The following is a 13,822-nucleotide window of genomic DNA, read 5'->3' on the forward strand; positions in this document are numbered from 1 at the left end:
GAGTGACAGAAAGAGACAGGGAGAGACAGCAAGACACAGGGAGAGACACGGAGAGACAGGGAGAGACAGGGAGAGACAGGAAGACACAGGGAGAGACAGGGAGAGATAGGGAGAGACACGGAGAAACACGGAGAGACAGGGAGAGACAGAGAGAGACAGAGAGAGACAGAAAGAAACAGGAAGAAATACGGAGAGACACGGAGAGACACAAAGACACAGGGAGAGACCGGGAGAGACCGGGAGAGACAGGGAGAGACAGGGAGAGACCCAGAGAGACAGGGAGAGACAGGGAGAGACAGGGAGAGACAGGGAGAGACAGGGAGAGACACGGAGAGACACGGAGAGACAGGGAGAGACACGGAGAGACAGGGAGAGACAGTGAGTGATTGGGGGGGAGAGAGAAGGGGGAAGAGACATATTAATTACAAGTAGGATGCTGCAGTAAAATGATACTAAAATTGAATTATATTGCAACAGACCATAATATTGCATAAAATTTATAATGCATATTTAATTAATAATATTAATACAGCACAATTTACAATAGCAATGTTTCAGTCGAAGAACTACACCTCGTTCTAAACTCGGCACTACCGGGACGTTTGTCTACCTAGACCTCTTGAGTCGTATTTAATCGAAATATTCAACCATCTTAAAGTTCCTACTACTTTGTCACGAAAATTTGACTCGTCACGTTTGCCTTGATGCCAATGCACGAACTACAATTCAATCCTGTTCTCTTCCTTCACCTTTTTATCACTTTTCTATCCTGGAACTGGCACGAACCGGCAAGGAATTCTTTCCTAATTTTCTTAGGCCGGTATTCATAGTCCGTTCTTATATTTAAGATCATCTTAAGTATACTTTTAATGTGTTTTCAACCAATCACAGAGCCGTATTAGCGGCTCTTAAGACATCTTAAGACACTTAAAATGATTTTGAAATAAGAATCGACTAATACCGGCCTTAGAGCAGTGTATTGAGCTCGGTATCCAATCGTGAAGCACGTTCTCGATGTTAATCGGAATTTTTACGTGACGGCGCGTGGTGGCTGATTTTTCGCGTGCACGAAAGGCGCGGACAGCAACGCGAGAGACGTAACGGATCAACGAGATCGGCAACGGTACCTCGTGCCTGGTCTGCAAGTACTCGCAAGTCCTGCATGCTAATGGGACATCGCCGTGGACGTCGCACGCGATTCTTTTCGTCCTCGACGATATCCTTCGTTCCGGCGTGTCGCGCATGCGATTTCCCCTGCGATTAATATCTAAATGATGGGAGAGAGATGGTTCCCCAGTCTCGCAACTTCTGCAATAGACAGCGAATATTTGTCAATAGGAAGGGAACGACTCGAGAAGTCCCTGCAACGTCGTTGCGAGGTGACATTGTCTGCTCGTCACAATGGAAACGTTAACAAATCGCTTCACTTAACGTTACGTTTAACTATATAGAATGTTTTATACTCGTCAGTATTTTGTACTACATCAGATTTTAATACGTTAATCGATACAATTAAAAGTGAATAGCTTCACATTTTAAAGTTTGGAAACGATTTAGGGCAGGTTGTACCAACCTCTTGGTACTTGCTGCCCCTTGGTACCCTTGGTACTTGGTTATATCACATGTATGTCTTTGTTTTTCTTTTAAATTAAAAAAAAAAGACATATGATTTAACTATTAGTTAATTTACCATAAGGTTGGAAAAACCGGGCCTTAAAGGCATATTCAAAGTGTGGAGGCAGAGCGTAAAATGAGTTCTTTTGTCTTTATTGTGGAAAAACCGTTCACAGTTCTCGACTGCCTTTGTGAAAAGAAAAATTTGCGATGGCACAATATTCTTACGTATTACTTGCTAATAAAGGGTGCGGGCTAGGCCATCGCTGTTGCAAATAAAGCCGAGACCGGAAGTGAGGCAATTACTCAGCCGGTCGGGCAGCTCCAGTCAATTGTCCCGATTGTATTCCCGCGGTAGCCACTGCCGACATTGCGAACAGGAAAATGTACTCACTCGGTTCGTTTTCGTTTTTAATGACAGTCCAACGTAATCGCTCGTTGACAGCCGCGCTTCGTCATTGAAGCGAATTCTAGGGAACGGCTACCGATTGGCGGTCAGTAATGACGATCTTTTCGTGAGACATTCAACGTACGAAAACTTGTGAAAAGAACCCTTGGAAAGATTTTTTTTATGAAATTGAAGTTTTTAAAAGTAATCTTTCAACTCGTAAGAGTTTTCCTAAAGAAGTTAAAAGTTTACTTAAGAAATTTTAGAGTAATTTTGGACACTTACAGTAAGTGCTTAGGTAGCCAAGTCTATCGAATATCACATACCTTTCACAATTGTTAAAGTTTTCTTTTAAATTCTTAAAATGAGTTTTAAGTTTACGTTAACTAAAAGTTAAAAGTGTCCAAATTTACTTTTCAGATCTCTTATTTTTTCTAAAGTAAAATTTGAAGATTTTCCAAGGTATATTTTTCCAAGGGAGGCACTGAAATTCCGGGCAAATTTATTTCACACGTGAGTATATTTTCCCGGAACGAAATAATTTCTCGCGCGCTATCACGTCCGTTTGCGCACAATGCACCGTTGACCGTCGCACCGGCTGAAGAATCGAATCGATTATTATTCCATCTCTTTCCTCTCAGGGTGATGATGTAACGGGACTTTCGCTGTCGCTGTCGCGGTGAGGAAACAATGTCCACACAATGCAATCGCTTCGTGCAAAACGCCTGGAAGAAGGAGCTCTGCTCGAATTGCTTCAAGCCGAAGGAGGAGCATGCGCCGGCTGACGATACCCTGCGACTGAACGTCGAGAAGGCTTCCACGAATCTGAAGATTGGTCATCTTCAGGTGCAGGTATTGACTTGTACAACGTATTTGATATATTTATGCACTATATTCTGGCGCACATCCCAAGTTTTCGTTGATTAGATTAAATCAATTACTTCAAAAATATTTATATACTTTTGTAATGAAACAATAATTTTTAAGGCTCTATATATAAAACATAAATTCAAAGACGCAATGTAGGGGGCAATAGGTTTTTTTAGGGCAACGTAGGTTTCCTTATATGCAATCGTCATTGAGAAGGACTACATGAGTTGGTCGAAACGTTTGACATTGTTAATTTCAAATAAATAATATAACATTGGTTCCATTCTCTTATTGCCCCCTACATTGCGTCTTTGAATTTATATACTTTGTTTATGTATACAATATATTGGCGTTTATAGTCGTTACATCGTTTTCTCTACGATCTAGATTATTTAACGGTTAGCTCAATTTATATACGACACGCGCTAATTAATATTTTACCCCAGAAATCGATACATAATTTATTAAGTATTCGATATTTTATACGAAGACAACATTCTTCATTGTCGTTAGAGTCGTGTTGAAAGAAAACTTGATTTTCAAGTTATTTACTTTTCGTATAACTACACATTCAATTAACGGGACACGATCATTGCCGATCAGTTACTGATTAAAACATTTCCGGTTTTGCCGCGTCGTGAAAAACTTCCCGTTCCGACTGGAGTCAATCGAATAACCTTGCAGAGTATCCTTCGTGGCAAGGCGGTCTGTCGGAAAGATCAACGGAAAAAGAACGTCGGTTTCCCCGAGTCCCTTACCGAGGTGATCGGTTACGGCGGCGATGACTTCTCCGACGGCGAGGAAGAGAGGGACGGGGCCCAGGTCGATTCCTCCGCGAAAGCGGAGGACCTGGTGCCGGACAGCGAGGAGGAGCGCGCGTTATTCGACCTGACCCGTGCGAACACGAACTTCAACACGGTTACCGCGAACTTGACGAACGAGAGCAACGGTTTGCACGACGCGGCCAAGACGTCGACGGCGTCGCCTGCCAAGTCCTTCGCCTCGTTGATGCTGGGTAAGATACAGCTAGACGCCGATGGCAGGAAGACGACTCTTTTGGTGTCCGTGACGCCCTTCGGTGCGGACGAGTCCGTACCCACCGCCAAGAGGCCGACCGATCGAAAGATCAACACGAACAACTTGCAAGCCAGTCCGTTCAGATTGAAAGCCGACGATGGTGAATCGTTGGACAACACTGCCAAAGTAAGTACAACGTCACCGAAATAAATGTCATCGCGAATCTTCTTGCATTTAATCATTTATTTAATTACAAGTTGGATTAGTGATTAAAGGATGAAAATAAGTATTTTTTAAGTGCAGGCTCGAATCTGTGACATAGTTTCGAATTCTCTATAATTATTTTGAAAAATGAAAGCAGATATACTTTAAATATTCAAATCTGGACGAAATGACCATTGGGGAAATTATATCCTAGAAAACTCTAAAATTTTACATATTGAATTTCATCTCGTCCCTGATTTCGATCTTGATTGCAAAAGCAAAATTGAATATATTAAAGGCCGCAAAGAAATTCGGCGGACCGGAGCGGAAGAAGACCGAGGAGCAAGAACAAAAATCCTCCCCGGAGCTGGGGAGGATCGTAGACATGCCATTGATCACTTCTGCTAATATGATTTCTATCATGCGGAGGGAGACCACGACGGACACTGCCAACGCAGATGCGGCGAAGACGGCGGAAACATCGGCGCAGAAATACTCCGTCTGCAAAGCTGATAAAAGAAACGCCACAAATGCTCCGCTTAACACCGTTTCAGCGGCAAAGAAGACTGAAATCGAGTCCTCGTCGAGGATGTCTGCGCAATCCGCGCCCAGTAACGACGTGGGAGAGAGCGTAAAGAGGACGGCGAATAAAAGCGAGTGTGCGAAACAAGACGAAGGGAAGGAAGAGAGAGTCGAGCTCGCCTCGTTGACGCCTCCGAAGAACGAGGAAACGCCGGAGGGCGATCGCTCGACTAACGTCGGCGACAAGGGTGTCAACGGCATCGACGACGTCAAGGAGGCTCCGCCGTCGCAGGTGCGCGAGGTCGATGGAGAGTGCGAGGGCGCGGAACGGAAGAAATTCTGCTTCGACAGCAGTCGCGAGCTCGCGGGCGAACCGGACGGCAAAGCGGACGAGGAGGAAGTGACGGAACCGCCAGCGTTGCCCACGAGTCCGCCGCCGATTATAACCACGGAGCCAAGGCCCTCCTTTCTACACGGTAGCGTTAACACCGACTCGAAGACGAAGCCTGCCGTGCCGCAGAAACCGGCGACCTTTCCCGCAAAGGTGAACGATGGTCCGCACGTCGCGAAGAAAATTCCCAACGGCGATTACGTGTTGCCACCTCCGTCGGTCCAAACTGTCGCCGGAAGACCCGTTCAAAATTTAGGTGAGTCTCGAAATACGATTAGACAAACGAGAAATATCCCCTCCCAGATAGCATAGTTCTATGAATATTCATCTGGAGTGCAAATATTTTTTATTTCAGAATATTCGAATATTCTGTAAATATATGTAGATTATTACAAGTAGAAATCGTATACTCGTAACAAAGAAGAGCGTTCTTAGTATATTCGTCGAGAATCTCTTTGGAATATTTGTTCAGAATAATGTTTGAATATTCATCGGGTTTATGTATTGCACATTGTTTATTGTGTAATACACTTATCTTATGCAAAAGGCAGTGAAACCTGTGATCATACCATATAACCGACACGCTATATTCGCTAGATTATTCTATTCACATTCGAAAAAGATTTATAGTAGTGCCAGAGAAGTTCATTTTACAATATTGGACCAATGTTGGGAATAGATTTACATTATTTCCCAATTACGATGCGTGCTACCATCTCTTTCTAGGTACGCAAGATATGAGCTCCCGATGTGCAACGAAGAAGAACGTTACGAGCGAGATTTTATCGGAGACCGATCAAATCTCACCAACCGTTGCAGCTCCAAACACGGAATCTGGAGATCAAGCGAGAACTTTATCAAAATCCGCCCTCTCGCCGTTGTTCACTTCCATAATCGCACCGCCAGCCTTGCCGAGAAGTCCGACGAGTAACGAAGAAGTGGACGAGAACATCGTGCCAGACGAGGAATTTCCGGAAATTACTCCGGTTTCCGTCTCCACGATGGAGCTCGTGCGCTCGCCGAATAAGAGAAGGATGGCTCCGCGGCCGCCGGAGGCCACGGAGGACCTCTTGCCGGCCTCCTCTCTGTTCGCCAGAAATCCGGGGGCCAATCTGAAGTCCGATTCCCCGGTCGTTCGTGAGAAGGAGAAGCGCGAGAGATCGTCCTCGTGCAGCCCGAAGTTCCGCAAGGCGGTCTGCGATCTGCCGGATCCGACGAACGAGAGCGCCAAGCATCCGGTCGAGTTCGTGCCCAGGAGAACGATTTCTCTGTCGCAGGACAGCTTGACGACGGAGAAGGAGATGCGGGAGGAGAAGAAAAGAGGTAGAAACCGGAAAGGCTTCTCCCTCAAGAGGTTCCTGAGGATAAGCACGAAGAAGGACATGGACGTTATCACCGGCCAAACGTCGGGCGCGAAAGCCGACGAGATACCGTCGACGCCGCAGCCGAAACCGCGATTAGAGATAATCCATCCGTTGGAGTTGGACGGTGCCGCGGTCGAGGTAGTGGGAAACGATAGGATCACCGCAAGGATGGGCGAGGACCACACCGACTCCTGCGGTGCTAAGAACGACGGTTCGAGGTCGGCGCGGTTTCCTCCACCCGTCGCGAGTAAGTAACGAATTACTTGTGACTTCGATGCGATTTCAGATAACCCTCATAAAGTTCCTCAAAGTGCCACGTTGTCCCACGACGTTGCATGATTTTCATAAACTTTACGAGAAAATTCTCTCCCGTGCACGTAGTCGCCACCCAGTCACGCAGTGAAAAAGACTCCGCGTTATTTTGTTACAGCGAGGCCCGGGAAACCACCCCCGCCGCCGAGAAACCAATCCCTCGAGGACTGGCCGAGGCTGGATTCGGCGAGCAAGCCGGTCAGACCGCCGCCACCTCGCGCGGAGGTGAAGCTGAGCGTCGCCTCTGGCAGAAACGACAAAATGTCGTCGTCGAGGGCCACTTGGAGGCCGACCGCCGCGACGACCTCGGACTCGATTTACGCGAACCTGGGTAAGTTCAGGCCCATACAGTGTAACTGAGTTGATCGTCGCGATCTCGATGTTAACAGCCATACTCACACGAATCCTCGCGCCAGTCGCTTTTATAAAACGGGAGAGACGTCACTTCGCTTGCGTGGGTACAGCGACCGAGCCACGTGGTTGATACCTTAACTCGCATCTTCGGAGAGGATAGAGGATTTTACTCGACGGGCCGCGCGCGTCGCGCACAGTTTGCCGGGTTGTACGAAATCGGAATATTGATTGTGAGATATAACTTGGACGAGTTCGAACTCCGATGATTATTCCCGATAGCGAGAACGCGACATAAGGCAGAAGGCTTGATAAGTCGTAAAAAAAAAACTGAAATTACTCTTGGGAAGTCACAATATTCTCTGTGATACGTGTTACTTGACGATAACATTATTTCGTAATGTTTACTGAACGAATTTATTCCTATTCCCTCGGACGAGACTCGGTGTTGTCAGGCACCAGTACCGTTTCACGTAACGTAATATTAAGCAATACTTGATTGAAGGCTTTGCAGCTTTTTACTCTTGAAATATAATTGCTTTCGCAACGCAGGTTTCCGCGATAAGATTACAATATAAAGTTTGAGAATGGCTGGTTAAATAAAGTGTGCTATTTGTTGTACTCGTCGACAAAGTGCTCCTCTTGTAAGACTTAGCAAAAGGCAAGAGAACCTTGTAATACATTTGTATCTGATGAATAAACGTATATTGTTTAAAAAAACGAATTAGAGTCTTGTTCCTTCGATCGCTTAGCTCTCCTGGTCATTCTCTCGTTCTCTTTGGTCGCGCCGATTTACAATACGCCAATCCTCCGATGCTGTGGCTTGTTCGTTGCACCTCCGCATCTCTCCCTCTAACTCTCTCTCTCTCTCTCTCTATCTGTCTCCTCCTCCTCCTCTCATTAACGCGAACAACGGCGACGTCCGTTGCGCTGGGCATAAGCGCGACTACTCAAGCGTAAACGGCGCGCGTATCCGCGTTCACGTCTCTCTCCGTTTTCTTCCTCTTCTTCACTCTTTTTTCCTCCTTCTGCGGTGGTTACGTAACGGTGCGTACCACGAGCAACGTTAGCCAAGAACTCCTCTAACCGACGCTGGGTGCAACTAACGCCGCACGCATTGCATGCGCTGTGATCGGCATCTCGTATGGAGTCTCGTAGGTTCCATGAAGAATTAAAAAGAATAGATATAATATATGCTTGTGCGAAACTCGAGGATCCCCGCGCGCAGACACTTACGTTGAGACTCTGATTTGCTTAAGCCCTATAAATAAACTGAAATTACTCTTGGAAAGTCGCAATATTCTGTGTCGCTTCCACTCGCGCGATAAACTCCTCGCTCGAAAGTCTTCGTCGAGCGGGAAGTATATCTACCTGGTCCACGCACGTGGGCGCGAAATCGGGGTCAGATCGGAGGCTCAATGTCAGAGGCCACTTGGACCTGGTTAAAAGAAAATAATCCACGTGCCGATATGCGATCGGTCCACGTGCGTGCGGCAATGAACTAACGTTCGTCAACGTGTCGCCAACGTGTCGCCAACGTGTCGGGTCCGAATCTTTGCGTCGCGTGGTGTTCCTCCAGTACTCTAGTGCGTTTAGAACCAACTAGCCGGCCCGCATAGCTAGCCCGTTTCGTTGACATGCCTTGTGTCTTGTGGTACTAACCCGTGGCGCTTGACGATGGCGGATCGTGCCTGCAGCAGCGGAGGATGTTACAGGTGAGGTGCGCAGCGCCCTGGCACCCTCGAAACCCCAAAGAACCGCCAGCCTGAGGGACCGAGCGATCTCCCAACCGGTCCCGAAGCGGCCTTCGGCTGAGGATCGGCATCGCGATTACGACGGCCTCGTCGCCGCACGACCCACTTCCGACTCGCCGGTAAGAAAGACCCTCCCTCAAATCCGGCTCCAAACGTGAACATTTTCTATTGTTGGACCGCGCGGTATGGAAACGTTGATACAACGTTCACACGCTGCGCCCTGCGCTCTTTCTATGCGGGCGAGAACGTTTCTAGATCTTGGGAAAGGTAAACAGTGAAAAGAAGATAATTACTGTAATTGTTATCGCGAAAATTTCCTGTGCGCAGTTTTCATTGTCGAGCTGTGACAAGAGAAAAAAAGAACCGCTAAAGAGAAAATTATGAATATTATCTTCAGAGAAAAGCAGATCGAGGTAAACTTCACTTTTAGAATTTATGTATGAAGTCGGTAATCTCGCGTATTTGCAAAAATATTAATTGACGTAATCTTTCCTTTTCTTCTATTGATTACAATAGAAAATGGTACGACGGAATAATAGTTAGCCGGAGAGTCTTGGAAGTTTGTCGGGAAAAGAGAAAATTGGGGCGAGAATCTTTATCTAGATGTATAATGTGATGCCATAATGGCTGCTTTCCTTTTAGAAGACACAAATCGACACAAGTCAACACACTCGAGCACAATTTGCCTCTTTGAAATTCCTTACAGAAAAAAAAGCAACGAAATAATTACTAAAAAATTACCGTACGTCAGTAATTTGTAATGATTCAATTACTGATATGCAGTAATTTTCTAGTCATTATTTCGTTCCTTTTTCGTGATGGATGGCAGAGATTTAAATAGCGAGTTTTTAAGAAGAGGTTCTGTCAAAAAAGGTTCTCTCGAAATACTCGTTCTTCGGTCCAAAACGCACTCCGACTCTCCTCTCGAGCAGAGTCGAAAGGTGTCGATTGAGTTTGAATTAAATTCTAAACGGAAAGCGACATGTGCCGATTTGTGTAAAAAATGTCGACTGTGTTCTCTAAAAGGAAAGCAGTCGAAATATGTCGCCGTACATGCGGTATTGTTCGCATGTACCGCCTCAACATGAGCGCGACTTAGCAGTACAGCGATAACTTGCGTTTCAACAGACATCCAACGACAGCCATGTGTACGAGTGCCTCTCGAGTTCGCCCGAGTGCGACTCGAATCTCGAGCTGCGGCACGGAAGTGGAGGCGGATTCCGCGCCGCGTGCAAGAGGAAGTCCGACAGCAGTGCGATGGTCGGCGAGTCCAAGTTTCATCATCAACCCTCGTTCGCGAGGTCGATCTCGTTGCCGTATTGCGGCAGCGAGACCGAGAGCGAGCTTTACGCGCCGTATACTTTCTACACCGGCGACGAGGTATGCTATCGTGTTCTTCCGTTCTCTTCCGAGTGAACGTACTTATTTTTTTAATCGAACACGGGTGATTTCAGGGCGCCGAGGAGGATCAGGACTGGAAAAACGCGGACGACGATGGGCCGAGGATGGGCCGTCTGAGGCAGCGCCGGGGGCGCACCGTCGTTCATCGAAGTCTCGAGGATAATTACGGTGCGGTGGTTGTGGCGAATCACGAAGCGCTCGCCCAATTTCTGGAACAGGTACGTTAGCTCTGTATATTATCTGTTATCATTATTTTCCGTTGTATCTATCTTATGTAAGAAAGCTCTTAAACTCTGAGAAAAAAGACAGCAACCCATTTCGGGGCTCACAATTAGTAGTCGAATTATTTGGATTGTTCGTAACATTCTAATCTTTTACGAATTTTACCCCGCGTAACTAAAAATCGTAATTATTGAAAAAGATATCCTAAGGAGATCTTTTTCACATAAATGCTGTGTGGGTAAAGTTTACTATTATTATTATTACCGTAGACTTTCGAAGATAATTAATTCTCCCGAATGCGAAAGTTACAATGCTTTGAGTTCAAGGCAATTTCGCATTCATTTGTGTTACGTGAGATAATAAAATATTCTTTTTTTCTGACCTTTTTTGCGACTTTGCAGGAAAATCAAACTGTCCAGTTTCCGTCAAGTTTGCGCGCCCTCAAGAATGCGAATCCACGGTTGAAGCACTTCAACATCGACACCGCGTCATCGGTCTCCGTCGGTAGAAGAATATTTTGTCCTGCAACGTGGAATGATCAGAACGTCACCCTCTGCATAGCATTCGACCTGGCTATACCTATGCCTCAAAAGGACTTTTGTCTGGCGCCTATAATAGAATTTGCAGATAAAGTACCGAAAGAAATAATCGAGAAGGTCCGACCGTCCGAGAACGAAGATGTCGAAGGTAATACACGCTGAAATTTCGCGCGCGCAAAAAAAGTTAAAAATGTGAAATACATCTAACAATAATTTCTCTGTTTCAGCGACTATTTCGGTTCTCCCGTGCCTGCATGTCACCACCATCGAATCGTTCGGATCGATGTCGAAGGACATAAACGGCGAGGGCGCGAGCAGAGAGGCGTCATTCGTTCTTCTTCAACTGGTGAGCGCTCTGAAGAGCCTACAAGCACGCGGGATCGAGGACGCCAGCAGATCTCTGAGCGACGTTGTACTCTGCAGAGAGGACGTTTATTATCGGCTCTACCTCCTGCAAGGGTCAGTGGTTTCTCGCGAGACGACAACTTGACGCAGTATAATAATATAAGCACGCGGACCACCGTGGTACCGTTATTCAACGTTTAACTTCCGTCTTGCAGAAGGTTAAGCATAGACCCGAGCGACGAGCCTGGCGAGGAACGAGTCTCCCTCTGCGAGTGCGCTCTAATAGCGCTGCAACAGTTGCATCTGACAGGCGAGCTACCTCTCATACAAGATTTACTTATACGCGAGAAAGCGGTCACACTCTCGCAGGTGAGAATTCATTTCTATTCCATTCTGATTTCGCGATCCGCACGTGCAGAGTCGGTGAATCATCGCAATTAATGTAGAAAATTCCTAGACGACGCTTGGCTGGCAAATTATAATTAAAGAAATTCATTGCGAAGAATATTACCTCAGTCAGGGATTTGAACCTGGACCTCCCTACACTCTAGGCGGGCGTCTCACCAATTCGACCACTGAGGCATATAATTTCTGTTTTAGCGACTATAATTTCGGTTTTTTTTTTATAAATTAGATGTGCAGGGAGGTCCACACAGGTTCAAACCCTGGCTGAGGTAATATTTTTCGCGATGAATTTTTGTAATTACAATTTGCCAGCCAAGCGTCGTCTAGCAATTTTCTACATTGGTTAATAATGTACTGGCGTTAAATAATTCTTTCATCACAATTTAACTATAAATCCACTTTACTGTGTCTATATTTCTTTTTTAACTATTACATTTGTATTCATCATTAAACCGAGCTTGCTCCGAGATTGTTGGTATCAAATAGTAATGCTCAGTTTCTTCACGTATTCACAGTTGCTGTTACGTCTCATCTTTCCACATTTAATTCAGCTATCAACAACCTATGCCTCGGATGAAATTAACGTTTGCTTCCTTTGGTAATTAGGTAAAATCCGTGCTGGAATTCTCATTGTGGGGTCCAGCTGACGTGCCACTCGGTGGTCCACGGGAGAGAGAAGTGGCGCTTCAGAGATGGCTCGACCTCGAGCGGGCGAACGTACTTCACGCTCTCATCAAGACAAAAACGGCCCTAACGGTTATAGATGAATATCAATTATTATTCTTGGTACGGACCACTGCTAAAATTATGAGCGAGGCGTCGGTGCTCCTCGACGAACAGCGTAAGCGTTTGGCGCAAAGATGCTGATGCGTTCTTTATTGTACATGACGAGTTGTACAAATAATAAGCATCTGACGAGTGAAACTAATATTTAAAATTCGCTAAACGAAAAGAAACGCACGCAAACGCGAAAATAACTTGTTGTAACTAGTACTGTGCTACAAAATAACATAACAGCTTGCCCCTTACACAGTTAATGTACCTTATCGATGGAGTTTTTTAACAGAAATTATGTAAGAACAATTGTATAATTAACTTATACTAATGTGAGATTGATCGTACGTTTGCTAGTGACGAGTATATATTTTTATATAAGCAGGATATATTGTTGGATATATACGTAGGAATAATCTCGGAACAGCTCAATGTTATAAATATCTTATACGTAATGTAATATCTGACGATAAGATAAAGGTATTAGAGAGGAATGTGCCAATGCTCAATCAAAGTGTGATTTTGCGTGTACGGTGTGCGTTTCAATGATCCGTCGCGAATCCGGAACTTTAGAGGCAGCTGTTTCACGTTTTCAGCAAAGTGCGATAATTATTTATAAATATTTATAGGCATTTTACATACACATTTGTATAAATAAACGCAATAATCACGAGGTGTCTGCAAATTTCATATTTCGACATGGCATCCGCGATCGTAATAGCACAAGCGCAATATGGACGCCGCTTGCTCGCTTCAGGAAGATTATGAGGTATACTAATACTAAATCTATAATTCTAAAGAGAATTGGCTCAATATTCTTTTACAAACTAATAGAAAGATCTGATATTCCGCGAATCAGTCAGATTCTTGCTAAAAGGCAATATGAAAAATACTAATTACATTATTATTCTCTCATGTTTTTAAAAATAGTTTGTTACTTATTACATTCAACTTGCGTTATGTTATCTTTTCGTCACTGTCTTCTGGCACGTCACCCAATTCCACCGTTCTGTCGCATACAACTTTTTCTTCTTCATTTACTTGGATATCCGGTATGGTAACACTTTTCCCACTGGACGGCGAGTCCCAAGAGCATCCGACCGCGTTTATCGGCCTGCGAGAATCATGTATTGCGTAATTGAACAATATAATCAATAACATATTTCCAGGGTTGGGAAGTAACTCGTTACTTGTAACGAAGTTACAGTTACAGTTACTGGTTTTTGGTAACTGTAACTTAACTTCGTTACTTTCTTTCCATCAGTAAACTGTAACTTAACTCAATTACATTGTTTCGATAATTAGTAACTACTTTAATAGTTACATTAATAGTTACTTTATACAGGGTG

The 13,822-nt window shown here is 45.0% G+C and overlaps 2 protein-coding genes across 2 annotated transcripts in view; one reads left to right on the forward strand and one right to left on the reverse strand.

The window, feature by feature from the left end:
- The window catches only part of LOC105560837, a 42,846-nt gene extending 29,445 nt beyond the window's left edge, over positions 1 to 13,401 (forward strand). Inside the window, exons 2-13 of the mRNA XM_012010290.1 lie at positions 2,644 to 2,854; positions 3,557 to 4,075; positions 4,392 to 5,262; positions 5,733 to 6,617; positions 6,801 to 7,013; positions 8,731 to 8,906; positions 9,916 to 10,167; positions 10,242 to 10,406; positions 10,812 to 11,097; positions 11,177 to 11,408; positions 11,510 to 11,663; positions 12,306 to 13,401. Coding sequence (XP_011865680.1) covers positions 2,693 to 2,854; positions 3,557 to 4,075; positions 4,392 to 5,262; positions 5,733 to 6,617; positions 6,801 to 7,013; positions 8,731 to 8,906; positions 9,916 to 10,167; positions 10,242 to 10,406; positions 10,812 to 11,097; positions 11,177 to 11,408; positions 11,510 to 11,663; positions 12,306 to 12,566 — 4,176 coding nt within the window. The 5' untranslated portion in view covers positions 2,644 to 2,692 and the 3' untranslated portion in view covers positions 12,567 to 13,401. The remainder of the gene's footprint in view (positions 1 to 2,643; positions 2,855 to 3,556; positions 4,076 to 4,391; positions 5,263 to 5,732; positions 6,618 to 6,800; positions 7,014 to 8,730; positions 8,907 to 9,915; positions 10,168 to 10,241; positions 10,407 to 10,811; positions 11,098 to 11,176; positions 11,409 to 11,509; positions 11,664 to 12,305) is intronic.
- The window catches only part of LOC105560836 (transmembrane channel-like protein 3), an 8,781-nt gene continuing 7,506 nt past the window's right edge, over positions 12,548 to 13,822 (reverse strand). Inside the window, exon 14 of the mRNA XM_012010288.1 lies at positions 12,548 to 13,587. Within this exon, the coding sequence (XP_011865678.1) occupies positions 13,431 to 13,587 (157 nt within the window). The 3' untranslated portion in view covers positions 12,548 to 13,430. The remainder of the gene's footprint in view (positions 13,588 to 13,822) is intronic.

Source organism: Vollenhovia emeryi, unplaced genomic scaffold, assembly GCF_000949405.1.
Source record: "Vollenhovia emeryi isolate VEMERY1.0 unplaced genomic scaffold, V.emery_V1.0 DF939220.1, whole genome shotgun sequence".
Taxonomy (NCBI): domain Eukaryota; kingdom Metazoa; phylum Arthropoda; class Insecta; order Hymenoptera; family Formicidae; genus Vollenhovia; species Vollenhovia emeryi.